This window comes from Salvia hispanica, chromosome 5, assembly GCF_023119035.1.
Source record: "Salvia hispanica cultivar TCC Black 2014 chromosome 5, UniMelb_Shisp_WGS_1.0, whole genome shotgun sequence".
Classification (NCBI taxonomy): Eukaryota; Viridiplantae; Streptophyta; class Magnoliopsida; order Lamiales; family Lamiaceae; genus Salvia; species Salvia hispanica.
In genome coordinates, this window is record NC_062969.1 from 2,725,047 (window position 1) to 2,752,966 (window position 27,920).

General features: G+C 35.8%; 4 protein-coding genes across 4 annotated transcripts; 2 read left to right on the top strand and 2 right to left on the bottom strand.

Moving 5' to 3' along the window:
- The first annotated feature begins 3,498 nt into the window (after window positions 1-3,498).
- Window positions 3,499-5,548, top strand: LOC125186043 (cytosolic Fe-S cluster assembly factor NBP35-like). Its single transcript, XM_048082349.1, has 3 exons — window positions 3,499-3,695; window positions 3,767-3,868; window positions 4,478-5,548. Exons 1-3 carry the CDS (start codon window positions 3,653-3,655, stop codon window positions 5,410-5,412), a joined length of 1,080 nt encoding a protein of 359 aa, XP_047938306.1. The 5' UTR covers window positions 3,499-3,652; the 3' UTR covers window positions 5,413-5,548.
- A 597-nt stretch (window positions 5,549-6,145) lies between these two features.
- LOC125188609 (DNA damage-binding protein 1) lies at window positions 6,146-14,265 on the bottom strand. The gene is made up of 19 exons (XM_048085554.1): window positions 14,005-14,265; window positions 13,865-13,913; window positions 13,448-13,507; window positions 13,232-13,323; window positions 12,968-13,019; window positions 12,820-12,882; window positions 12,651-12,700; window positions 11,782-11,857; window positions 10,758-10,967; window positions 10,575-10,681; window positions 10,338-10,446; window positions 9,583-9,783; window positions 9,287-9,502; window positions 8,725-8,835; window positions 8,323-8,598; window positions 7,950-8,224; window positions 7,459-7,810; window positions 6,999-7,283; window positions 6,146-6,927 (listed from the first exon to the last, which is right to left on the bottom strand). Exons 1-19 carry the CDS (start codon window positions 14,106-14,108, stop codon window positions 6,346-6,348), a joined length of 3,270 nt encoding a protein of 1,089 aa, XP_047941511.1. The 5' UTR covers window positions 14,109-14,265; the 3' UTR covers window positions 6,146-6,345.
- A 7,016-nt stretch (window positions 14,266-21,281) lies between these two features.
- LOC125187229 (F-box protein SKIP19-like) lies at window positions 21,282-23,557 on the bottom strand. Its single transcript, XM_048083779.1, has 3 exons — window positions 23,098-23,557; window positions 21,534-22,245; window positions 21,282-21,452 (listed from the first exon to the last, which is right to left on the bottom strand). The coding sequence occupies exons 1-2, from the start codon at window positions 23,469-23,471 to the stop codon at window positions 21,546-21,548; spliced, it is 1,074 nt and encodes a 357-aa protein (XP_047939736.1). The 5' UTR covers window positions 23,472-23,557; the 3' UTR covers window positions 21,282-21,452; window positions 21,534-21,545.
- A 1,110-nt stretch (window positions 23,558-24,667) lies between these two features.
- LOC125187146 (putative F-box/LRR-repeat protein 23) lies at window positions 24,668-26,296 on the top strand. Its single transcript, XM_048083676.1, has 3 exons — window positions 24,668-24,934; window positions 25,282-25,908; window positions 26,177-26,296. The coding sequence occupies exons 1-2, from the start codon at window positions 24,714-24,716 to the stop codon at window positions 25,883-25,885; spliced, it is 825 nt and encodes a 274-aa protein (XP_047939633.1). The 5' UTR covers window positions 24,668-24,713; the 3' UTR covers window positions 25,886-25,908; window positions 26,177-26,296.
- The last annotated feature ends 1,624 nt before the right edge of the window (window positions 26,297-27,920 follow it).

Genomic DNA, 27,920 nt, shown 5'->3' on the forward strand with positions numbered 1-27,920 from the left:
ATTAAGAGTCACACTTTAATCGGACACGAGTTTTAAAAAGGTAAAGAATTTGAAAAAGTTAGTGGAACGTGAGATCCATTTTTTTTATATTGGTTTTATAATAAAGTGAGTGAATTGAGTTACTGGAATGTGGGATCTACTTACTATTTATGGTAAAAATGAAGTGTGACTCTTAATTCGGGATGGACCGAAATGGAAAAGTGCGACTCTTAATCGGTGATGGAGGAAGTAGTACGCATTGTCGATGTTTTTATTCCAAATAATACATTTTTTAATTAATAGACGAAATTATTCAACGCATCAGTGTTGATATCTCTATAAGGGGTATACTATTATTTATTTTATCTTATACTCCTATCGGCTATCAGTTATCATTTCGCTAACAAAATCCGTCGGTAAATAATGGAAACGAACGAATATATTTTTTCTGATTGGTTTCCAAAAGTTGGGAAATACTCCCTCCGTTCCACTTTAGGAGTTAGAATTAGTTATGCCATGGATTTTTAAAAATTGGTGAAGTGTGTAATAAATAAAGTGGGATGATAGAGTGTGTAATAAATGAAGTGAGTTGATGGAAAGTGAGATGGTTTGACTTTTTGGTTTTTTATTTTTTTTGGTTTATTTTTACGTAGATAATAACGTTTGGGATTTTGATGAATAATGAGTAAAATTTTATGTTCAAATATGGAAGATTCTAAATGTGACTCTTAAATTGAGACGGACTTTTATAGCAAAATGTGACTCTTAAACTGAGACGGAGGGAGTTTACTAGTAGTAACATTTATTTTAACTTCTTCATGATTAGTCTTTTTTTAAATGAAGCTGAAGGAGAACGAACCTATTTTGGCTTCACATTATTTTTCTACTTTCGGTGGAAAGTGAAGAAAAGGGATGTTTTGAGGATCTTCATAGATACACGTGTGTTATTTCAATTACTAGGAGTACAAGATTTGGACATGCAAATAAATCTCATTATCTCAACTTCAAAAATATATAGTACTCCTACAAATTATATGAATTTAATTACCAGTACATATCATAATTTTAAGCTAACTATCCAAGATCCTATATCTTGATTTAAATTGTCTTTATCACTTATATATATAAAGTATCATGTAATTACACTGCAATTACCTTGTTAATAATATATGTAAAGGCTAATAGTAATGCATGCCCACAATCACTCAAATATAAAATACTTACTATATTCTTTCTGTTTCAATGAACAATGAATATGATCTTTTCCATGAGCCGCATAAAATTTTTATGTAATACTCTTATTTGGCATGTTATGTAAACAGAGAATTAAAATAAAAATAAAGTTATTTTCACTTCTAATAAGGAGTTATTTTGATGGAGACAACTGAAGTCAAGGAAAATTGATATCAATGATTTTGATGTCAGATTTGTTGACTATAGATAATAATAATAGTACTACTATTCCTACTTACACATTTGCTCAGATGTGACTCCTACTTACATATTTGCTAAAAATTTAAGATTGTGTTACACAAACATAGGCTTCAACGTGTTGGTTGGTCAACTGGCGTGGCAACCCCCATTCTAAGAGGCTATGACTTTTTTAGTTTGTTAGAGTGCAATAGTGGACAAGCCCTTCTCCCACCACCACCGAGTGCTCGGCCCGCCCCCGTTCTAGCCACTGCTGCGTCTGGACTTGTCCAGCGCTATAGGGAGCTGAGGTGCCGCCGTCTCCTTGGCAGCCATTACGGCTCGCCTATAGTGGACACTCTTAAGGAAAATAGGTTTTGGTCAAATTAGAATATAATACACTAAGATAGTTCTGTCGCGACTAAATTGAGTCATTTTTTTATAGAAAATAAAATATTAATTTATTTTTCATTTCTTATTTTACTTTCTTTTTATCTTTTCTATTTTTACTTTACTCATTTATTTTACTTTTACACAATTTCTTAATTTCTCGTGTCCAAAAGTTTTGATTCAACTTAGTTGGAACCGAAGAAGTATTTTGTAATTTAAAATTTGAGTGAACTGCACCATTAGTCTCTAACATTTGAGATTCTTGCACCACGAATGATGTTTTTTAGAATAAAACGCCGTCAGGCCTATAAGGGCATTTTTGTCACTTCACTTTATTGTTGGCATCGCCCGACTCTGCATTCCGCCTGACTTCATGTCATTGTCCTAAAAAAGCCTAGTTAATTAGGCGTTAAAATTGATTTTTTCTATTTTTGTGAAGCAACTCCTCACGCTTTCACTAATTAGAGCATCAGCAGCGCGGCTCGTCGTCGTCCCTATCTCGTCCCGCCGAGACGAGACGGCAACGAGACCGCGTTGCAACCTCCATCTCGTCCCGTGTCTCACGCGGAAGGGGCTGGGCACGAGACAGCTCGCCACGCGCCTTGGCGACATAGCGTGCTCCGGTTCGTGCGTGACGCCTACTCGCCGGCCTGCGAGTGAGCGTCGTTTATATCCGTTTAAAATATTTTTTTTTGTTTTTTTTTTTTTTAAAAAATCAGGAAAATTCGAAAATTAAATAAATAAAAATATTGTAATTTTTTATTTTTGTATTTTTCAATATTGTAATAAAATTTGAAAATTAAAAAATTAAAAATACTCCATAGGATTTCAATTATGTATTTTTCGTATTTTTGGATGTTGTAATTTTTGTGGTTTTTAATGATTTAATGAATTATTAGTCTTAATTTAATATTTCAATGAAATATTAATTGAATTTGTTGGAAATAAAAAAAATGAAATTGAATAAATAGTTAAGGAATGAGATGGTTAAGAAATGGAGGGATGCAAGTGTTGTCTCTTAGTTAAGAGAAGGGCTGAAAAGTACAATGGGCCAATGAATAATTAAGGGATAAGACGATTAAGAGACGGATAAGAGACAAGGATGCGGATAGCCTTTATGATGGATAAGATCTCATGTCCTGAAATAAACCACGATAACCCAATGTCCATCAACAACTCATCTCGTCCTCTTCTTGTGTTGTTGATATGATCGTGTCGAATTCACCGTGCGACTCATTATTCATATAGTCTAAATATGTCCAAATAAAACACTTGGCTAGAAAATGAATTTATAATCCGCCTCACTACTCTTTGGATACTTGAAGTTTGTTATTTTTGGGAAAGCTACAAATATTACTCATATGAGTAGGAGTATATTTTTTCACTTTACTCATTATTTTTTTTTAAGAAGGAAAATCGCTAATAAATATTTAAAATTTGATTAAATTCTTTAAAAATCAATTAGTAAAAAGCTATAAAAAATTTGATTTTATTTTGCAATTATACAAGTTAGAAAAATACGTATATTGTTTAAAAATCAATCGACGTCATATTATTCATACATAGTGTATATTATTTAATTTATCTATGTAGGAGTATGATTTTGACTATCACATGTCATAGTAATTTCATCAAAAAGTTTTTGAAATAATTCTCAATCATAACTTTATTAAATCTTTAAGAGTTGAAAAACTGACAAAAGAACACAAATCCACTTTCTTTCCCAAAAGAAGAGAAAAAGAAAAGTTGGACTTTGGCAGCCATCTTCTCTCTCTAGGGTTTTAATAGTTTATTCACTTTCTCTCTCTACCAAATCTTTGCACCGAAATACTACTCCAACTTGGCAACAACTCTTCTCCGGCAGCTCGCGACCATGGAAAACGGGGACTACGAAGTACCTGAAAACGCCAACGAACGTATGTATAACGTAAAGTATTGTGAAATTTTTGAGCTGCTGAAATTCTTATATTTCCCCCTTGAATTACAGATTGCCCAGGAACACAGTCTGAATCGGCTGGAAAATCCGACGCTTGCGCTGGGTGCCCTAATCAGGAAGCTTGTGCTACTGCTCCCAAAGGACCTGATCCAGGTCGGTTTCAATTATTACTGTTGTGGTCTCGAATTATTCGATGTGGTTTGCTCGTATTTGAGGATAATTATTTATATGTGTTTTGCAATCAATTTGAATGTGATAAATTTGTAATCTTGAAGCTTCCCTTGTGAAATTGCCTCGTTTGCGTGAGTGAACATTTTAATAGGAATGTTTAAAACTCAGTTTGTAACTTAGTTCTCTGAATCGTTTTGCTGATAATGAAATGATTGCTATATTTTCATGTCTATCAGATTAATTTTTGAGTTCCGGTGGTGTATGTGTTGGCATTCATTCTAATGATTGAGCAATTGATGTATTTGGTACTCTTTGGATTGGATACTCACTGAATGTTGTACTTGATCGGCTGCTGTATTACTGGGAAGCACTGACTTTGAGTAAAAGTACAATTTCTTTGGTTATCGGGGACGAATTCATGGCATCTTGGATACAATTGATGTAAATTATCTCTGAAGTCATTTAGAGTCATCCCTGTTTTTGTTGATGGAATAAGTGCTCATTAATTTGTGGTTGCATACTTGCATTGGATCGTTTACAATTTCATGCAATTATGCTAGTGCTGTTACATCTGACTACATTTCTTGGCAGACTTGGTCACTATCATTGAAAGGATGGCAACAGTTAAACACAAAATACTAGTCTTGTCTGGAAAGGGTGGTGTTGGTAAGAGCACAGTTTCAGCTCAGTTATCTTTTTCCCTGGCAGCTATGGGTTTCCAGGTGGGCCTTCTCGATATCGATATATGTGGTCCAAGCATCCCAAAGATGCTCGGTCTTGAAGGGCAAGAGATCCACCAAAGTAACCTTGGATGGTCCCCTGTTTATGTAGAGTCCAACCTTGGGGTCATGTCAATCGGGTTCATGCTTCCTCATCCTGATGAGGCTGTAATATGGAGAGGCCCTCGAAAGAATGGAATCATCAAGCAATTTCTAAAGGATGTCTACTGGGGGGATCTTGATTTTCTTGTAGTTGATGCACCACCTGGGACCTCGGATGAGCATATTTCTATCGTTCAGTTTCTCCAAGCAACTGGAATAGATGGGGCAGTAATAGTTACTACTCCTCAGCAGGTTTCTCTTATTGACGTAAGGAAAGAAGTGAGTTTCTGCAAGAAGGTGGGGTTGCCGGTTCTTGGAGTTGTTGAGAATATGAGTGGTCTATGCCAACCCTTGTCAGGTCTCAAATTCCTTAATGTAACCGAAACTGGTGAACAAAAAGACATGACGGAGTGGGTTCTTCAATACATGAGAGAGAACGTTCCAGAAATGTTAAATTTGGTTGCTTTTAGTGAAGTGTTTGATACCAGTGCTGGGGGTGGAGCTAAAATGTGTATGGACATGGGTGTTCCTTTCCTCGGGAAAGTTCCTCTGGATCCCCAGCTATGTAAAGCCGCTGAAGAAGGAAGGTCTTGCTTTGATGACGGTAAATGCAGCGTGAGCGCCCCTGCGTTGAAGACCATCATAGAGAAGTTGCTGTCGGAACTAAAGGTATCAAGACCCGAAATAATGGAGGATGGTGCTTAGTTGTAATCTCTAGTTAAAGTTATTGTTCATAACTCATCTCCACACCTCCATATTTTTGCGTTGAGGCCTCTGAGTTTTACAGATTCATTACAACAAGCATAGTCCTATCATATGACACATATCTATATTTTTTTTATTTGTTACTCGAAATATTTATGCAGCTATTTTGAAGAAAAATTGAAATCGGTGATTGTATAGTGTTTTATTACCTTATAGTAAGAGATGTATTATGCAATTTTGCTTATATTGGAGGAAAGATGAAAATAACCCCACATTCAATAATCTATTATTAGTGTCAATAAACATAGCTCAATAATCTAATAGCCGAAGTAAGATTACAATAACCCGCAGTCAATAATCTACTAGTGTCAATAAATATAGATCCAGAATAATCTAATACTAATACTATATATACATAATAAACTACTACTACTAGTCTATTAAAATATTACCCCTATATTAAAATCTGGCCATCAAAGAGTTGAAACTTTAAACATTGAAGCCCATATAGCATAAGATAGCCGCCAGAATATTCTAATAATGCTAATAAAAACTTATTTAATCTTCAGACTTTGGCAATCAAAGAAAACTGAGTATTTAGGCCACACCTATTCATAGCATATTAATATCATTATTAATGTACACATAATTGAAGTGACATCGGGTAATAGAATAATATTTTGTGTTTAATTCATAGGTAATTAACATTATGAGGAGCTTGTGCAAGAAAAAGTTCAAGAACAAACGAATGCATACAGTGATACAGTCAGTTACAATCGTTTTTCAGTTTTCATGCAAAATAAAAAGATAAAAAAAATATACACAACTCTAAAATGCAAAAGTATTAAACTGCATACACGAGGAACACAGACTCATACAATATCAAGCTCACAAAATAGAACATAAAGCGATTTCAGAAAGGAGGAATGGAGTTTAATGTAACCTAGTCAGCTCTTCCACTCTCTTCATAAGTTCTTCCACGGGAACATTCATCGACTTTGAAATCTCCTCCATCTTACTCCTGTTGAGATCAAGGAATGATTCGATCAAATCTCCGTCTAAGTAGCTTTTAGCTTCAACGGTCTTCTTCTCGTTGTAGAAGGATCTCCACTGCTCGTGGCTGAGGCCCCCCACGCCCTTGATCACTTTCCGCAGATTCATCTGCAGCTTCTCCAAGAGGACGTACTGATCATGGGGGAGAGAGGCAATGACCCCGATCACTCCATTGACAGTGCCGAATATGACTGTTGGGATTTGGCCAACATCGGAATCTGGCAGACGCATGACTAGTGAACCGTGTCGGAAGCGGTTGACGAATTCGCCAAGATGGTATTCGCCAACAACCTCGAGGCGCCCACGCTCCTCGTCAGTTGCTCCTTCACTGTTTTTACGGACAGTGAAGAGATTGAAATTATTCTCTGCTCCAAGGTAAATGTCATCGTCCAGAATCTCGACAGCTGACATCCAATTGGCGTTGTAGTCACGAGCTCGCTCCTCGATAGCACCCTCCTCATGCTGAGTATAACAGCACCCCAGAAAGTCAGACAAAACTGTAAAGTGAATATCTAGAATTTAAAAATAGTGACCTTGTAAATCAGCAACGACATTGATTTCATCAGATCACCAACTACAATGAAATCCCCTCTAGTTTGTACATAAAGGGCAAGTATGTGGCCATGATGTCCGCATTCAGATTGCAATTCATGAGTGCCATCATCCCGCCGCATCCACTTATACAGCTGGATCTTTTGATTAATGGCCGCAAGCAGTTTCCCGTTGAAGGCATTAAGAGAATAAACAGCGCCTTTGGTTTCCTTCTCAGCAATTAGTTGAAGTTTTCCATCTTCTACAGTGAAAACTAAAACCCGACCCTGACAAAACAAAACAAAAGTTAGCAACCATAACATATCCAAAGTGACTTTCATGAATCACAGGGAAAGATTTGGGATAGGAAAAATAAAATAAAATGAGAGAAAGCACATGCACCAAAAACATACAAGTGCACATTCTTCTGGGCAGACACAGCTGAAAAGAGTAAAAGATAACCTTAGTAGGTTCATTTTCTTCCGGCATTACATATGCAGTCCCCACGCAGTAGTAGACATTAGGGTCATCAGAGAATGAGCAGCTAAGGACAGAACAACCACATTCAAATTGATCCAGTGGATAGGTAGATATGAAGTCGAATGTCTGGTCATCTAACAGGCGGACGAAGTGCATTTCAGAGTCATCTGCAGCTGACTGGTTATATTTTAAACTACAAATGGCAAATGTCCGTGTTTGTTCCTGATGACATATACGCCGTGCATGCTCCCCAAGTGGGATCGAGCGTATGTGAAGCTTTTGAATATCATCTATGGTTCCAATTGTTAGTTCGCCCTCTTTAGCAATAGCAAGGCTGTTACAGAAAAACTTTGTTCTCAGAGCACTAATTGTAACTAATATGATACCCTAGCAAGAAGAAAGAAGTCATAGGTCTCTCAATTGCAACTCACACCCTTTATGAAAACAGTATTATATAAGATCAGATATTGTACCTGTCGGGGAAAGCAGCTGTGTTGAAGGGGCACATATAACTTACTTCTTTCAGATTTACATTGCTGTAAAGCAATTTCTTGTTACTGCTATAGATGACAGTCGGTCTATCAGAAGCAGCAAATACATGTGTGGCATTCTTTGATGAGAAAGTTCGCAGTGTAATTGGTTGGGTCCCTAAAGAAACTTTCTTCCTGTCTGTCAGCTCGCCATTGCTGGTATTCAACACAAAATTCAACAGGTGTCCATCCCCAAGAGCACATAACAGATAAGATATCTGAAATTGGAAAGCGGCAAATCTGCCCATCAGTCCCACATAATTAAAGTGATGTTAATTATGATTTATGAAATTAACAGAATTAAGATGCAACTAACCCCTTCAAAAGCACACAAAAGTACAGAACGAGGAATGATCTCCCCTCCCAAAAGCTCCTTTGTTACAAGGTTCAAGTCTGGAAGTGAAAATATCCTAACACTAATATCTGTCCACATTCCAACTGCAGCTAGTTGACTGCAGTTTTTGTTATCACCAATTGGATTGATGTCCAGGCATGAGATGTCGTACTCCAACTGGATATGTTTCACTTCTCTTAGAACACCATCACCAATTTCTAGATAAATCAAATGCCCACCACCAGTAGCCAATAGAACCTGTCAAAGCAAAAACATACACTCATGTAACTTTGATGAATGATAACTTAATTCGATGCTAAGGCTCAGTGGTAAGCTTGTCAGATAAATCAAATTTAGTCACATAGCTAGTGATTAATAATATACCTGAGTGACATTGGCTGTGGCAACATTGATTGAATAACCTTCCGGAGCAAACCATTCGTTACGAAGCTCTCTGGTGGTAGAACTGACTAGTCTCACTGTACTTGAAGTAACCTGTGTGATACACTTTCTAGTGTAAATCTTTGCTAATGAATCAATGTTGAACTGCTTTATGGAGAAACCGAAAGCTGAAAGTACTATCCTTAAACCTTGAGTTCTAATTCTTAAGAGAAAGTTGCAGGTTTCGGATAAAGTGTATGCCAGGATTTTGTAAATAAAAATCACCCACTTAAAAAAAGCACAAACCAACAACAGCAATTGCTTTATTGTACTTGAGTCTCACCTAGGATTAAGTGGCAACAAATTAAGGCAATTAAACACAAATCTTAAACCAAGTTTATTTAAAAGCAAGAAGAAAACTTTGAGCTGTTGAAATAAAACCAAGATTCCATACTTTGATATGATCATGATATTAAGGATTTAGATACTGCACGGTCACCAAGCACTCTGTTAATGAAATTATAGAAAGCCCATGGAAGTATTACGAATGCTGAACTAACCATACCTGAACAAGTTGATCATATGCAGCATCATGACAAAACAGTGTCTGTACATTGGAACAAAAACCTTCAATCTCAGTTTCCTCCAATTCATCCTCAATATTCATTGCCAAAATACGTGTCTCATTGATAAAGCTGACAACTAAGAAAGTATCATATGGATCATCAGTAGCTGATCGCAGCGACCACATGCCTTTGATGCCTTGAAGCTCTACAGATGCCTATGCATGATATTGAATTTAAAATACATGAGAACGTGGCGGAAAATATATTTTTTGCAAGAGAACTTTGCCACAGTTACCTGTTCATTTATTCCGATACCATTTCGCACAATGCGCAAAGAACCATCCTTATAGGCACCTGAGCAAGTTACAACTTGACCTTGGCCTTGCCTTTCCAAGTCAACCACGCAGAAATCAACAATTGGCCCCAAATTGACATATCTTTCAAGAACTTCCACATAAGAACCTTTTGCATCCGGTTGAAGATTAAGCTTTATGAGCTGGAATATGAAAAATATATATATTAAAACTCCAGCATAATAGGAATATGACATAGAAGGCGCCAGACTCACAGTGAGAGCAGTAGCCATAATTATTTAGTCAGATTATTCAAGCCAAGTCCAGAACTTGGTAATCTTCACTAGAAATCAAGTAATGCAAGAATCAAGATACCATTTTATTAAGATGCTATAAAATCAAATGTGATTTCTCAAGGAAATCCCAGTTTGCCAACACACCTCTAATAAATTGGGAGAAGAGAACTTTCTTGAGATAAGCAAAACCAAACAAAAGTATAAAAAGGGCTATCTGATGAACAATAGCAAGGCTACACTTGATATCTTCTAGAAAAGGATGGATCAGAAAAACATACTTGGATTGGCCAAAAGTAGGAGTGGTTTACATAGACAAAATTTAAAGCCAATGATACTGAAATTTAAACATGTAGCATGGACAATGATATCCACAATCTCAGTAGCTAATAACAAGTCTCCACATATTCAGTTCCAAGAAAATATACGCCATTAGATAGATAAAATGAGAAGCATATTTAAACCTGTGAATCTCCATAACTTGAGCCAACAAAAACAACGGCATTATCAAGATATGATATGGACGATGCAATAGATGTTTCCCCCAAGAGCTCAATTTTGAGTCCGGTTACTCTAGTAAGTCACAAAAAAAAAAAAAACAGACAAAATATCAGAGGCTGTCAAAGAGTTGTATATAAACACAAAGCCCGAAGTAAAAGATGACATGCTTATCTGAGAATAAAATGGTAGAAGAAACTTACTTCTCCTTTTCATGAGTTATAACAAGTAGATGCAAAAGCCCATTATGATCTCCCAATAAATAGCGTGAACCGTCTGCATCAACCCTTCCATAGGCTCTTGTAATAGACTTTTAGGATAAACAAAAGTCAGTAAAAGACATAAATGCGCTTGTATAGAACTAGCATGTGATAAATACAGCTTACAGGTCTAATTGGGATAGCTTTGAAAGCCTGGGCACTGCTATACACGATTGTTTCTTCACCGATAATGAGGACACCACAGAGAGGAGGTGGCACTGGGATTAACAAATCTGCCCCATTGTCGAGATTGTTTTGAGACCATGGACCTTCAACAAAATCTTTATCCTTCAAATTAACTTCATATGTTTTAATGTGACGAGCATCCTTGTTATCCTGCTCGTCATGCAACAGTTATTGAAGGCCAAGATCATGTGTGTTAGGTCAAAAGTCTACACCATCACCAAGTACAAACAAATTTACAAAAGATAACAAAGAAAAGATTAACCACATAATCCATAAAGGCTCTATGTCAAATTCTTACTCAGACACATATATAAGCAAGAGATTGACAATGTAAAGGGTACATTAGTTGGAAATATCTTAGTGCTGCCATGAAGCACCTCCCATAAAAAAAATCATAAAATGCTTAATTGCTGATAGATGTAGATAACATACACTAGAGTAGACCACATATAAAATCTATAAGAAAGGATTGATCAAATGTGTAAGATACACCACATATTATGGCAGCTACCATGGTTTAGGCATACTCCATATACCTTGATGTGAGGAAAACACCAAGACATGATAAAACACTAGCTATTACTCCCTCCGTCCCACATTTGGAGTCACTTATTGTTATGGCTCGGATTTTAAGAAAGAGTTGAAGTGTGTAATAAATGAAGTGAGATGGTGGAGTGTGTAATAAATGAAGTGAGATGGTAGAGTGTGTAATAAATGAAGTGAGATAGTGGAGTTGGTTGAAGGTGGGTCCCTTTTGACTTTTGATTTTTGTTTTGATTTATTTTAATGTAAATAATGGCATTTTTATGTAAATTTGAAGAAGAATGGGGTAAAATTGTATGACCAAATATGGAAAATTCTAAAAGTGACTCTTAAACTGGGACGGACTTTTATAGCAAAAAGTGACTCTTAATCTGGGACGGAGGGAGTATTACTTACTACTTAGTCAAAAATAAAAATATACCTGGTAAAGTACAACAATGGTCGGCTTAGGGCAACCATACAGAAACTTGATATCTAAAACCTGAAGCTCCTCGAGCCTGAAGAATCAACATATAAATTACATGTACATTAGACATGTTAATCAAAAGCCACCTAAATATTAAAATATCACAATAAAAAGATGATCCTAATTAATGGGCTATCTTCAAATGACAAAAATGAAATTTAAGCAAAACAATATATGAAACACAAAATGATACATGTGGCTTGTGGAAGGTGTACAAATGTGGCCATCTTAAGGTGTTTGGGGATAGTCTGAGAGATGACGAGGTCGATGACGACCGAGCTGAGTGAGTGCAGTGAGATATCTCATCTTCAACTGTGAGGATAGGATTGTCAAAGAATTGCCAAGATTGTCTTAGGGTGGAGTCTTGAAGATGCAAGTGTGAAGTGGAGTCATTCGTATTGTTTGAATTGAATTGTTTATTGTTATTTGTTGAGAGTACTGTTGGTAGTAAAGTCTTCTGTGTACTCTTATTTATAACATCCGATAGTTAGAAGGAGGATATCTTTTGGAGAAATTAGTTGGGACAGTGTGCGCACCGTGGTCCTTGCGTGGGGATTGTTTCTCTTTGAGTTTGTCTTTCAGTTATTGTGTAGAACATCTGGTGGGTGGGTTCTCATTTCCTATTGCAATGTCAGTGAGTAATGAGTTGGTTCTTTAAAAACGTAGTGAACATTTAATTTGCTGTGTTTGATATTGCATTCGTATTGTGCATTGTCAGTTGTATGAGTTTGTGGTAACTACAGCCTTTACCCTTACCAAAAAAGGCTCCACCTCACGTTCCAAATAGGTAGGTTACTAAATTCAACTAATGGAAAAAAATGCACCTGATATTAAATGCCTCTTTGAGTTGGCCTTTAGTATCAAATGGGATGACCTAAAAACAAAATAAAACAGAGGTTCAAATCAACTGGAATACTATTAAAAGTTTCAGTTTTGAACACTCCAAAAGTTACAAAAAGAGAAATAAGATTTATACAGCAGGATGATCAATACCTTGAACAACCCATCATATAGATGAAGACCAATCAACCTGCAATCTGGATCAACTATTCCAATCTACAAGAAACGCAATAAATAAGTCATGGACTGGCTATATATTCTGAACCAAACAATGTGAGATCAAGACCATAGAAGAAAGTACCTGTCCATTATCTGTGGGTCGACCAATCCGATCAGAAACATCACCCATGGCCCTGTTTTAGAAATGGAAGCCAACCCAACAAAAAGAGTAAGTTTGGAATCATGTGTGCAAGCTAGCCAAGCCAGAAAATATAATGATTGAAATGAGATCATGTAAAACAAGAAAAATAAGGTTTATTAAACTAACAGGATCATACCTAACTGAGAAGTGTATACAGCATATGACCACATAAAAATAAGGTTTATTAAACTAACAAGATCATACCTTGTGATAACCTCGCCAGTCTCTGCGTCCCATTGCAAAACGCAGAATTTATATCTTTCTGTAGCTATGAAAAGGAGATCTTGTGTTTCTCCCTGTTGATTTTAAAAGTCTTAAGATGGCACTTCTCTTAATTTCATGATAAAGTATATGAAAGGATGTAACAAAATTGCATGAGTTTTTCTCAGATGGAGCAGTAACCAGTGAAGGGGTACTCACATGTGGGCGAAAAAGCTCGAGCGTGGCAATTCTCCCATATATCGGCACATCCAACATAGGCTGCGAAACATGAGCAAAATACCTCTAAAGACATGCTTCACAAAGTCCAAGTAGAAATCATTTCAATTTTCAATAGGTTGGAACGACCTGCACTTCTAAGACTTCCTAAAGTCTCACCCCAAACTAAAGACTAAATATAGATAAGGTCAAAGCTTGATTCCCTCTCCATCATCCCTAACTCACTGTGACTCCTCATTCCCCATCATTTGGAATTTTCACTAAAAATCAGAAAGGGAAACGTAACATGTACTTCTAATTCAAGGTCTCGTGCAATTGAAACTTCTTATCTAATCAAATTATGAAGAAAAACATCACTCATTCTCACACTAAACGCCTAATCTAACTTGACCGCTATACCTGTAAGCCTTGAGGCGAGAGCAAATGAATCTCTATCCGAGTGCATTTCCTGCAAACAGAATTCAATCACCAGCATTTCAAACTTCTGCCACAAATTCCCGTAGATAAACAATCGAACTTCACATTCCCCTCAAACTTACGCAATTATAAGATTGAGCTCCTGCGGGCTGGTGAAATTGCCGACGCACGAATGCGTGACGTTGGTAGGCTTGTGCGCTGTCACCACGTAATTCCATATACTCATCTGAGTGCGTGTGTGTGCAGCTTCCTACTAAAAAGCCTTCAACACTCCAATTCCTCTGATATTTGGAGTAGGGGGGAGGTTCCGCGGCCGGAAACAGCTCCGATTGTAGAGAGGGAAACTGAGCTTATTTGCAGTGTCGATTTGTGCAGAGAGAGACACCGAGGAGAGAGAGCATAACGTGGGCTTCTAAATGGGCCGCTGTGGTCGGCCCATATTTATTTTAATAAAAATGTGTAATTACAATTTCTATTTCTTGGTGATTGTGTTTCACTATTTTAAAATTGAATAATTTTTTTATTAGTAAATATAATTAAATACATAAATTATTAATTAGAGTAGATGAAATATAATATTATATGTAGAAAAGTAGATAAAGTTCATATTATAATATTAAGAAGAATTTTTAGGTAGTTTAAATAAAAATGTACTCTAAAAAAATAGTAATATTTAGTAATTAGTAAACTATAACTAATAATATGTAAAAAAATATGAATGATACTATATCTTATAAAAGTAACATTAAAATTAGTTACTAGTACGTATGATTAAAATTTAAGATATATAATGATTAAAATTTAAGATATATTATATAATTAACAATTATTTATAGAATATATAATTAAAATGAATTATTTTATTAGTTTGAGTAATTGGGTGTATAGAATTTCATGTATGTATTAAAATACTAGTTAATGTTCATTATATTCCATCAAGGCCTTGTTGTGGAATGGAGGAGGTGCTGATATCTAGAGGAGAGATTATGAGTTCAAATCCTTGCATGAAGAGGTTTTATAAAATATTTTGAAAATGAAAAAATCGGTTCCCGGTCCAACTGGTTAGACCAGTCGGTTTCACTGGTTCACACTGGCTTAACTTGTTGGCGGCTTTTAGGACTTAATCGGACCGAATTGTCTACCAGTTCGCAGTTTAAAACATTGGCCCTACCTATTGTGGATGCTCTAATTGTGAGAAGAAATCGTTCATGTGAATCTCCATGAGAATGACTCAAAATAAGTGTATTGATTTGATCTTTTTGCTTCGTAATTTTTTAACCCAAAATTTTCAAATCAATTAGATCCTTAAAATAATATAATAGGGGCGATTCCAGAAAGGCCACAAATCTTGATATTATAATTAAAGTTTGTAACTAAAGATATTGAGAAAACATCTTTCAAATCAATTAGATCCTTAAAATAATATAATAGGGGCAGTTACAGAAAGACCACAAATCTTGATATTGTAATTAAAGATATTGAGAAAGCGATATACTATTAGGGACAACTAGAATCAGCACCATCGGGAAACAAGAATGGCTAGATCGGCACCACCGGGAGGTTGGTGTAGCTACAGATCTCAACCATGTACCATTCGGCTCATGGAAGAAGATCTGCTGCACCACCACTCCGGCTTCGGTTTGTCGCACTGTATCGATGCCTAGTGCGACCAACCTCTGACCGGCTGCCTCCAAGTCCTCACACTGGTGCATAAAAAAACACAACTATTAAATAGGGAGTACAAAATGAGAAGAAGAAAAATCGGTGTAATTGCACCAATGTTTAAAATTGATACAAAATGTTTTAAGTTAACATGAAACATTAGTGAAACATTTTGTATATAGAATATAATTATCCCAGAAAAAAGCAGTTCGGGTTAGACATGGAATGAGACATGGTTTTTTCTGGGGCCGAGCGGTGTCTTCTTCGGCAGCTTGTCCACATCTTCGGTCAGGAGAATGTGGATACCTATCTCATGCCCGTGGAGCCTGAACAAAGAAAAAAACTAGAAATTAAAAAGAAAAACAGAAAAAGAAGAGAATAAAAAAGTTTACCAAACTACCGGGAAAGTGAAGGAGAAGGACCTAGCCACTCGCTCAAAACTGAGCACACTTGTGTAGAAGAGGGTGTACTCCTCAAGTGACTTGCATAAGAAAGAGAGATGATTAACGCTAGGGAAATCCACTGCAGTAACTAGGTGTGTAGTGAGTGTGTAGTGAGTGTAGTGTGTTGTATGTCAAACAGGGTTGGTATATATAAGAATAAGAAATGTACAGTTTAAATAGAGATTACTACACTTATTTATTTAAATTAAATTTTTTTGTAAAAAGCACTATTTTTAAGTAGTTACTACTACTATTTTTAATTATTAAAAGTGGTAACTAATTAGTTACCCTAAACCCTAAATTAACCAATGTAAGCAAAAGTGAAGGAATTCATCACAACACACGCAAATGAGTTTAAATAGAGATTTAAAAGTACTATTTTTAAATGGTTACTATTACTATTTTTAATCAATTACCATATTTAAAAAAGATAGTACTAATGGGTCATCATGGGTCATGGGTCATGATGGTTCAATTAAGAGGTACAAAGCAAAGGTTCATAAAACCACAGACAAATGTGTCATGGGTCAAGGATGGTCTAATGGAGATGTAGTACAAAGCAAGGTTCATAGCAAGAAAGATATAGGGGGAAAAAGATGACTTGCAACTATTGCATTAGATGATAATTTGCTGTAGAATGGCTCATGATTGACCTGCAACCATTGTATTGGACGAAAATTTTCTAGAGAAATCACTTAAATTGAGACCTGTACCTAGAAAATGCTTTAAAATACTAGAACTTGATCGATTAACTCCATAAACTATAACTCCAGAAAGAATTATCAACATTTAATCGTGCAGATTTCTGATTTAAGATTCAATTATAAAAATAAGTTATCGCCATAGGTCAAAATAACTTAATTATTCGATTGTCTGCTCGTAATGATCAATAATTCATTTAATTTGTGACAGATATTATAACAAATTCAATAGGAGTATCAAATTTCATCGTCCAATTATCTAATTAATGCTCCATAACTAATATTTTGTTCGATTCCAAGTGAAGTAAATATTGATAGTTTGTAACAAATATTTTGACGAATTAAATATTAGATTTCATCGTTCAGTTTTCTAAATAAAGACCCAAAAAAATTGATAATTCCAAGAAAATTTAGCAACATTCCATCGTGCAGATTTCTAATTAAATATCCAAATATAAAAATAAGGTATCTTTCATAAATCAAGATGTCATAAGTGGGGTGAATAATTATAGGGTAGATGCTAAAACTGATCTTGAACATATGTCTATTTTATAATTTTAGTCATAACTATTTTTGTTTGAATTTTTGCATCCCAAACATTTCAACTCGAATTACAATTGGTCCAAAAGTAACGGTTCTGTTAAATTATAATAGTCAACATCTTTAAATTGAATTTTGACCAAATTAAGCATTTTCATTATATATATTTTATTATTCCAAATATAAAAAAATATTATAAGTAGTCAAACTAATTATTTTTAAAATATTAAATATTACACCCCCGTCCCAACTAAGTTGAATCGTATTACTTTTTGGGAGGTCCCAACTAAGTTAAATAATTTACTTTTTTTAACAAAAAACAAAACATCCAATCACTCTTACTTTATTCTACTATCTACTTTACTCTCTCTTTATCATTCATACTACTTTATTCCTCTCTCTTATTTTTTAATACAATTTCTTAATATTCGTGCCCAAAAATTATGCCTCAATTTAGTTGGAACGAAAGGAGTATAATTTATTCAATTAAAGTGAAACAAATTCGGCCAGACTCATCTCCTTGCTTGAAGCAATTTAGAAATCTTCCACCGTCGTTCCACGCCTGAGATCTCCAGCTCCACCACCAGTCCAATCATTCCAGCAGCACCACCACTCCAACCCGGACGATAACAACCCGTAAGCCTAAAACGCAGCTGTGACAATAGCTACGGTGGTGACGGGAGAGGAGGGCGGTGAGGTGTCGCGACGGGAGAGGACGGCGGCAAGGTGTCCCGGCAGTCGGCGGGGTTGAAGAACAAGCCCACAGGTGAAAAAATAAATGATAGAGAAAATTAATTAGTGAATAGATTTTATAAAGTATAACATAGATTTTACTAATATTACATGATAGATTTAAATATTTATTAGATCAAAAAATTATTTTCTATTTTAGAATTTTTTATAAAGAACATCACGTTAAAATTGATTTTGTTTCTATACTTAAATTTTAAAATCATTCTTTATAATTACAGAGGTTTATGTCTGAAATGTGGAGCCAATCTCGACAACAGCAAGTGCTCATGTAAGCAGCAGAAGGCTGAGGAGAAAGCTCATGGACCCCTTGGAAATTTAAGAAAACAAATGCAGCAAACATGAAATTTGTCATTTTGCTGCTTTTCTCTTTTATGTTTAGTGACATTATTATTTTAATATAATTCAATTTTATATGAACATCTTTTTTATGGTAGTAATATGATATCAGTAAATTGGTTCTGTTTTTTAGATTTTTTACTCCCATAGGTTTCTAATTATATAATTATTGATAAAATTAAAGTTCAAAAGTATTTTTTATACTTTTCGAAGGTTTTCATAGAGGAACAACGCAGATTGTTAAACAAATTTTATGGAAAAAAAATGGGAATGCTGAATATGATGATGGTGTTATTATTGATTTTTTACGATTTATTAGTGATGAGAAATAAAGATTGAATCGAACGGCAAAATATAGGATACAAAACATATGTATAGAGAGATTGAAAAAGTTTTCTTTTCCTATAGCATCATTAATTTGAAGAAAACTTGTGAAAATAAATTAAGGACGGAAGTATTATAGGAAAAAAACCATGTTCGAAGAAAACTTGTATAAAAAGAAACAAAAAACGTTGAAGGAAATATTTAATAAAAAATCATTAAAGACAAAAATTGGTCCCCATCATATGTACACCTAAATTTTATCTTTTTGAATTTTTTAGTCCTATACATCTCAAATCGGATCACAATTGGTCCTCCGTTAGCAATTCCGTTAATATTTAACATTCAGCGATTTTAATCACAATTTTGACCAACTTAAATAATTTTTAATTATTTAATAATCAAAATTATTTTTGTAAATAAAATTATAAATTATTTATAATAAATTATTTATAATATTATCGAAATATATATAATCCTAGGAAATCTTATAAAATCATTAATACATCGTATTCTGTATGTATATTTACGAGGAAATCTTATAAAAACACATTACTCCACCTAAATATTCCCCAATCCCCAAATTAGTTTCTTTTCCAATTGCCATGGGACAAAGGGAATGCAAAAGGCAGAGAGTGAGCGATATTACGGTGGTTGATTCATCTCCGTCGCCGCCGTGGATCGAACTGCCGGAAGATGTAACTTTCAATATTATGCATAGGCTGGGGGCGGAAGATTTATTGTGCAGCGCGCAGCAAGTGTGTAGTACGTGGTGGAAGGTATGCAAGGATCCCTCCTTGTGGCGAATCGTCGACTTCTCAAACCCTTATCAAGAGAATTCGACCGACAAGTACGCTGCCATGTACCGCAGAGCAGTGGATCGTAGCCAGGGACAATTGGTCGAACTCACCATTCACTACTTGGGCGACGACACACTCATGGAGTACATCGCCCATCGGTATATTACGATACAATCATAATATATGATATGATGTGATATGATATGAATATGTGATTAGGGATGTCAATGTAGCCCGCAACCCGTGGGCTGCCCCGAATAGCCTGTCAAATTTGTAGGGTTGGGGCTGAAAATTTCTAGCGCGATAAAATTAAAACCAGATTAGCCCGCACCTAATTAACCCGCGACCCGTTAGGGCCAGACCCGAAAACCCGATAAAGTTTATATTATTCTATTTTTTTACTTCTAATTCGACACTTCATTGATTAATTTTAGAGTAGATAACTAAAAAAATTACTTTCAATTTTATATTAAATATAAAAATTATATATTGAATTTTTATTAATATAATAGTTAATAAATAATTAAAAACTTCAAATTCACTTTAAAAAATATTTAAATTCCTAAAATATGCATTAAAATTTCACGAAATATCTCAAAAATTAGTATTTGATCATGTTTATGATTGAGTTTGAGCATATATCTCAAATTTATTATAATTAAATATTTTACTCTTTATGAATATATCTAATTTTCATCATTATTTATTGGTTTGATCGCATGTTAATCTTATTGGTAGTAACCCGATTAAATATGCATTAAAATTTCACGAAATATATCAAAAATTAGTATTTGATCATGTTTATGATTGAGTTTGGTCATATATCTCAAATTTATCATAATTAAATATTTTACTCTTTATGAATATAACTAATTTTCATCATTATTTATTTGTTTGATCGCATGTTAATCTTATCGGTAGTAACCCGATTAACCCGTTGGGCTAACCCGAAACCCAAGCTTTTAGGGCAAGGGTCGAACTTTTATAACCCGAAAAAAAATCACAACCCGATTAACCCACTCCGATTAACCCGCAACCCGATGGGCCGGCTCTATTGACATCCCTATATGTGATGTCTTCTAAGAGGTAAATTGGCATGATTTTATATTTTGGGTGAAATGTGGCTAATCCTTTGATTTTTTTTTAACAGATCACCATGTCTCAAACGCCTTCATCTTGAATCTTGTCATCTCACGTCTAAAGATTCTATAGAGAAAGCGGTGGCAAAATTTGGAGATTTGGAAGAATTGCACCTTACTATTACTATGAGGCCGTGCCTGGTTGGCGGCGACATTATAGTAAGGGGCAATTCGCGCCCAACGTTGAAATCATTCTCATACAACGGATATGCACCACATCATAACAGAACATGTACTACAAGATTCCATGAGAGTGATTATTTCCGGCATCAATTTGAATTAGCATTGAATCGGCAAACGCATGCTAGAAGAATGCTAGATTGGACGACTAATAATGAAGAATTTGAAGCCACCATCCTTAACGCCTGTCCGCGCCTCAAATCACTTGACATCCGAACAAACTCTCTTGTCCAATACTTATGAGTCGGACATTATGGCAAGGCAACAATCCGTTTGGTTCTGTCTATTGTTCTAGCAGCAATCCTAGGCCTGGAGGTTTCAGCTCTGGTTTAGTTGTGGTTGTGCTATTATTTTGGAGGTTTAGTTTTATCCTTAGCTTATCCCTTCTATTAGTAGACTCTGCCCTTAGTTAGAAAGACTTTGTAGCTAGTATTTAACGAATTTGAATAACAATATGTTTTTATTTATGAATAATGATTGATGTGTCATTACCACTTATAGCAGACAAAGAAGACAACCTGATAGGTAGTAGAAAGAGGTTGATACAAAGCCATCTAAAATGAACAACAAAAGCAAGAATAGTCAAAATGAAGGCAGAGTCATAAGCTTGCTAATAAAAGATAAAAGGGTCTATTGATAAAATGAAAGCTCTAACATGCTGATATAATCACTTGAAATCAACTTATCCAGCAAACCTACACATGGGGAAAAAGAAGGTGAGTAATATTTGTCCAGATATCTTAAGCCATAAACTGTTACAAGAAAGAAAACTTTACCATCTGCCATACTCAGAAATGGTCGAGTTCGAAAAACCCAAGCCCGTCGTCATTGAAGAAACCATAACCAAGAGGAGAGAAGTAGTCGTCGTAATACTCATAATCTCCATAATCTTCATAATCTTCGTCATAGTCATAATCGCTAACAACTATGCCGTTACCAAACGAGTCTCTGCCATCCCATTCAAGCCACGACATAGTACTGACGGAGTCATTTGGGAGTCTAAGATCTTTTATCTGCTGACGGCATCTTTCCCCCAAATCCCCTCCAAGCTCGAGACCAAGGCATCGCCTGATGTCAAGTGATTCGAGGCGTGGAAAGCCATTAAGGATGGCTTCAAGTCCTTCATTTTGCATACAATGTGCACAAAGTTGAAGATGCTTAAGATTAGGCATGCTTTTGACGATTGCGAGAGCATAATCATTCCGACCGAATCCTTTACTAAATTCATCATCATCATCATAATCATCATCATCACCATCATCTTCCAATCCTAGTGGAAAAGGATGCTCTGTTCCATGCCCATTGTATGAGAATGATATCAACTTTGGGCAAGAATTTCCTATAGCTTCAATGTGGGCAGGAACAATCCATGGTTTACCAGTAAGGTGCAATTCTTCTAACTGTTGAAGTTTTGCTACCGCTTTAATCACAGCATCTATTGAGATCTCATGAAAAGATCCAAGTTTAAGGCGTTTGAGATTTTGTGACCTGTCAAATAGCAAAATATCAGACCACATAAGCGTATTTTTTTTTGTTGTACAGAATAAACATGAAGCAAGATAAAGGAATCTCTTGAAAGCAAAGACTACTACACTGGTTTCAGAAAATGTCCAAAACAACTCAAATATCTTTTAAAATCCAGTGCATAAATAAAATAACTGAAAACCTTTAGGGAAAATAGTAAGCAAGGAGAAAACACAAGCAATATATTCGCGTAAAATAATACAAAATGCATGATTTTTTAGCCTAGAAGTGCAGAGCATTGAGTACGAACCTCGAGTAAATCCTATACTCGCCAAATCTAATCTTTCATCCATCGTTATTACGAAGGAAGTTGTGCATATGTTCAACCAAGTACAGTATCCTCTTCTTTTCATAATGCAACCTCACATCATCATTAAGTGACCAAAACTAACAAGATTTCCTGCCTCAGCGATATTAAAATGAAAATCAAACCTCCTCGAACATGTTTTTATATCTGAATTTCTGCAGGAGGTGTTCTAATTTCTAAACACAGGAAAATACAATTTCAAATACAATTTCTTAACACACACAACTGCAACTTCAAAATACAACCAAAATGCAAAGGCTTTTCACAATGCAAGTACAACACGCCAATGCCATACATGAACCAAAACACAATCATTTTCTTATTTCAACAATCCCACTAGCACTAGCAGCCTCATAGAACACAATGAACATAAAATTCGATAACGATAAATCACAATTCTTCAAGTAACGAGTTCAACAATCACACTAGCAGCCTCATAGAACACAATGAACATAAAATTCGATAACGATAAATCATAATTCTTCAAGTAACGAGCGCGGAATATTTACCGATCAGCAATATACTCAATGAGTTCGTCGTCGCAGTAGTTCTGAATTGTGAGGTCGACCAATTGTCCCTGGCTACGATCCACTGCCCGGCGGCACATATTGTACACGGTGTACCAATCGATCAGCATAGTTTTTGAGAAATCGATCACTCGCCACAAGGCGGGATCCTTGCAAACCTTCCACCACGTACTACACACTTGCTGCGCGCTGCTAAGTATCGCGTCTGGCCCCAGCCTCTGCAAAATATTGGCGGTTATATCTCTCGGAAGTTCGATCCATGGCGGCGGAGGGGCTGAGGATGAAGCGACCACCGCCGGCGCCGGAATTTTGCTCTTAACCCTAGGCCTCCGGTTTCTGCCTTTTCTACGTCCCATGGCGATTGAAAACGGGAGAGGAAATGAATAGGAAAAGGTTTTTATTTGATTGAGGTTTTAGGCGGAGGAGATTTAAGGCCGTGTTTGGATTGCAGAGGGGAAAAATTCATTTAAATTTGGGGAGATTTTCAGAGAATAATTATGCATAGAAAAACACTTAATTTTGATTTTGCACATAAAATAAGAATTCTACTATTTACAATCACACAATCTTTCAATTGCTTTAATTTTACACATAACTTCCAATTTCATGACTATAAATTAAAAGTAAGAAATAAATATCCTCGTAGGCCACGTTAAAATTACACATATTCATGGCAACGTGGACTGAATACTTAGGAATTTTTTATTTAAAAACATTTCTTTGTATTACAGGATAATCACCATTCATATTATTGTGATTACAACTCAATTTATTTTCTATTTTGAACTTCAATATCTAAAAGGAATTTCTCTAGTGTGGGACAAGAGACTAATATCTATGTTCGATGATATAGTATTGTGATCACATTTAAAATAAATTATATTATGAGTGTTGGACAGAAGGCTAATAAACAATGTCTATGTTCGATCATATAGTATTGTATCGTTGTGATATCAATGGATCATAGTGTCATATTATTTGTAAATATTGTGGAAAAATTGAGATTTATAAAATCTAATTACTACAAAAGAAATTTCAGAAAAAGGATGATTAAATTCGGAGCTTTTAGATTTTGGGATGTGAATGAGAGATTTTTGCATTTTTCTTTCTTTTTATTTATATATATTTGTATGTTTTTAGTTATTTAATTTTTCAGTATGTTTTTAATTATTTAATGAAATATTTTTCTTATTTTTATCTTTTTTTTTTTAACAAAACGTGGAGTATATAGTATATCCCTTTAGATTAAATTATTTGATTTTTGAAAATCCATTTGACATATATTCTGATATAGCTATAAATCAGGTAACCGTTGAACAAGTTCTCCCTTCCATTGCGCCACGTTACCTCTATCACCATTCATTCAACAAGTAACCGATCAATCCAATATCACAGTCACGAAATGACTTGTTCAATTCCCTTCAAATTAACCTTAATTATATATCCATCCACGCCTCCATCACCACTCCTCATTGAGCCTATTCATGCAAGCTCGCCGCATTCCCATCGATATTCCGGTTGCCGCATCCTCACCACCATGGACTGAGCTTCCGGGAGATGTAACGGCCGATATTCTGCGGCGGCTGGGGGCCGCGGGGATGCTGCTTATCGCGCAGCGCGTGTGTACCACGTGGTGGAAGGCTTGCAAGGATCCCGCCTTGTGGCGAGTCATCAATTTCTCCGACCCTAATGAAAGGAAATGCACCCGCAAGTACATTGCCATGTGCCGCCACGCAGTGGATCGTAGCCAGGGACGGTTGCTCGACCTCACCATTCAGTATTTCGGCGACGACGCACTCATGAACTACATCGTTGATCGGTATAAATTTTAACCTAGTTTCATTTTAAGGCATTTCTGTTTATTTAATTTGAGGCATTTTTTGTTTTATGATTTTAAATTCGAGATTGGTTTATATGGTATATTGTACTCCCTCCGTCCTACAATAGGAGTCGCACGAGTTTTAAGAAATGTGAGTGAAGTGAGATAGTGGAATGTGAGACCTACTTAGTATTTAAAGTGACTCTGCTTGTGGGACGGACCATAATGGCAAAGTGTGACTTTTATTGTGGGAGGAGGGAATATTTGGTGAAAAACCATTTTCTCTCAGATTATATCACATAACCTTTTTTATCTCACTCCATGTCTAATCTTTTGTTGATTGACAGATCACCAAATCTAAAACGCCTTAAACTTGGATCTTGCTTTTACATATCAGGATATTGTGCAACTAGAATGGCTGCAAAACTTGGCCATTTGGAAGAATTGCACCTTACTCTTAGACCAGGCATTGGTGCTGCCGACATTGAAGCTATTGGCTATTCTTGCCCAATGTTGAAATCATTCTCATGCAACGGATTGAAGTACAGGTTTCCGCCATTGTTAACAGGTGTTTATTTACCCGTATACTATCGGAATCTGTATGCTTTTGCAATCAGTAAAAGCATGCCTAATCTGCAGCATCTTCAACTCTTTGCACATTGGATCGAAAATGAAGGACTAGAATTGATCCTTGGCGGATGTCCGCGCCTCGAATCTCTTGACATCAGGCAATGTTTTGAACTCGATCTTCGAGGGGATTTGGGGGAAAGATGCCATCAGCGAATGAAAGAGCTTAAACTCCCTAACGACTCCGTCAGTGATGTACCGTGGCCTAATTGCTATGGTGGCGATCCGTTTGATCCTTCTACCCCCATGGTTGAATATTACGTGTATGACTATCATAAAGAATATGGAGATTATCATGGACGTTACCCCAACAACTTCAATTGATTCTTAGCATGGTAGACGTAAAGGTATCTTTCTTCTATATATTTCTAGCTTATATAGTCGTGGTTATGCTTTGATTCTATTTTATATTTTATCAATACATCTTTATGTCTTTATTTAATAGGCTCTATTAGCATGATTTTGTAGCTACATATTTTTAATGCACAACAATATAGTATATAGTACATATTTTTAATGCATAACAATAAAGTAATTTTACTAATTAGCCATTTTTCCATAATAACGATTGCGTTATGCAATATCGACAGTTGATGAATTTGAACTGTGAAACAGAAAGAAGAATCGAATTCAGAGTCATTAGAGAGTTTGGGCATGATGAATTTGGCTATCGAAAGTTGTTTGATATGGGAGTGCATTAGAGTTGATGCAGCGAAAATTTTATTTTAATGTTATGCAGATTTTATTTCCTTATTTTTTTGAGGTTTAGATGTAGTGGGAAAAACTTTTTATAAATGTAGTTTTTGATATTGAATAGAAGCAAGGTGCCAAGAAATTTGGGTTGTTTTGGATTCTGCTAATTCAATCTTGTAGGTCCATAGACACCAATATATGTATACCTAATTTCGTGTTAAAGATTTCAATTACAATTCCATACAAGTGTTAATAAGATTAAAAGGTAAATATATAAGGCAGGCATATCAAGTGTTTAGTTGTGGAGATTGGTTGAGCTTTTGCTTGAGCTGCTTGGTGCCCTTGAAGATGTACTCCATCACCATGGTCATGTAGGCGGCGACAGCCTTAGTCTCGCCCTCGATCACGCCCTCCACCAGCTTGGTCACGTCGTTGGAGGAGAGCATGAGCTTGGTGTACTTGTGGAGGCTGTCGCGGTCGTCAGTGTTGGGGCCGATGGTGAACACCACGGGGACGTTGAAGTGGAGCTTGTCGTCGGTCATGGCTCGGAGGTGGAAGGTGTACTGGACAGGGGAGAGGTCGAGTCAGGTGCATCTTTGCCAAGGAAACACCCACGATTTTGTGGGTCCTACTTTTATTATTATTATTATTATTATTATTATTATTATTATTATTATTATTATTATTATTATTATTATTATTATTATTATTATTATTATTATTATTATTATTATTATTACACAAGGGAATTGCACGTTGACACTTGTATTCTAAATTAACTATACAACTTTAATTTAAACAAAAACATTCAATATATATGCATCATATAAATATTCAAAATATTGATTTTACCATTAAAAATAACAAAAAGTGAAATACTAGATCAAAATCCAATAGCTGATCACACAAATATTACATATGAGTTGACGTGGATTTTAATCTAAATATAATAAATACTCGATAGCATCACAACATATAGCACCACCTTGTTTGTAATGTCACAATCAATATAATTTTTTCCATGATTTAAAATTGGATTTTTGCAATTCAATAGTTGCGTATGAAATTTGACATTTATATTTCATGCGTCCTCAATCACTACCATTGTTTTTTCAGTTTGACATGTCTATAAAATTTAGTGGGGAAAGCCATCCACTGCAAAGTAAAGCCAAACAGAGAAAATTCACTCCAAATTTTCTAACTCCCAAAGCCAACATCATGTCTACCAAGTCCATAAAAAGAACCATCACCTCTCAAGCTTCCATCCACAACCAGCCGGCGAAATCACCAACGACTGATCCTCGTCACGAGAAGAAGCTGATGACGGAGCCAACGGGATCATCAAAGGGAACCGTAGAAATCCATGCTCAACAACACAACAAAGGTAACAAGGACAAAACCAAACTTCAAGTTGAAGAACTAATGGAGTTGGTGGACAGACAACTCCAACGAGCCGCCGGACCATTGAAGGAAAACATAGTAGCCGCCATGAAAATCCTCCAGACGAACCATCGCCTGGCTAAGGAGAAGACACAACACGCTGAGCGTCAGAAAAGGCTCGCCGAGGATGACTACATGCTGGCTCAAATCGAACTGGCTGACGCGGAGGAGTATGCAGAGGCTACACTGCTGAAATACGAGAGAATGATGAATGAGGACGTAATGA

Excerpts from the sequence above, each read along its gene's own strand:
- LOC125186043 (XM_048082349.1), top strand. The coding sequence starts at position 3,653 with ATGGAAAACGGGGACTACGAAGTACCTGAAAACGCCAACGAAC. Across the intron at positions 3,696-3,766 it reads ACCTGAAAACGCCAACGAAC|ATTGCCCAGGAACACAGTCT; the intron begins GTATGTATAACG and ends CTTGAATTACAG. Across the intron at positions 3,869-4,477 it reads TCCCAAAGGACCTGATCCAG|ACTTGGTCACTATCATTGAA; the intron begins GTCGGTTTCAAT and ends ATTTCTTGGCAG.
- LOC125188609 (XM_048085554.1), bottom strand. The coding sequence starts at position 14,108 with ATGAGTATATGGAATTACGTGGTGACAGCGCACAAGCCTACCAACGTC. Across the intron at positions 13,914-14,004 it reads GAGCTCAATCTTATAATTGC|GAAATGCACTCGGATAGAGA; the intron begins GTAAGTTTGAGG and ends TTCTGTTTGCAG. Across the intron at positions 9,503-9,582 it reads GTATCGGAATAAATGAACAG|GCATCTGTAGAGCTTCAAGG; the intron begins GTAACTGTGGCA and ends TATCATGCATAG.
- LOC125187229 (XM_048083779.1), bottom strand. The coding sequence starts at position 23,471 with ATGGGACGTAGAAAAGGCAGAAACCGGAGGCCTAGGGTTAAGAGCAAA. Across the intron at positions 22,246-23,097 it reads ATTGAGTATATTGCTGATCG|GTCACAAAATCTCAAACGCC; the intron begins GTAAATATTCCG and ends GCTATTTGACAG.
- LOC125187146 (XM_048083676.1), top strand. The coding sequence starts at position 24,714 with ATGCTGCTTATCGCGCAGCGCGTGTGTACCACGTGGTGGAAGGCTTGC. Across the intron at positions 24,935-25,281 it reads ATGAACTACATCGTTGATCG|ATCACCAAATCTAAAACGCC; the intron begins GTATAAATTTTA and ends GTTGATTGACAG.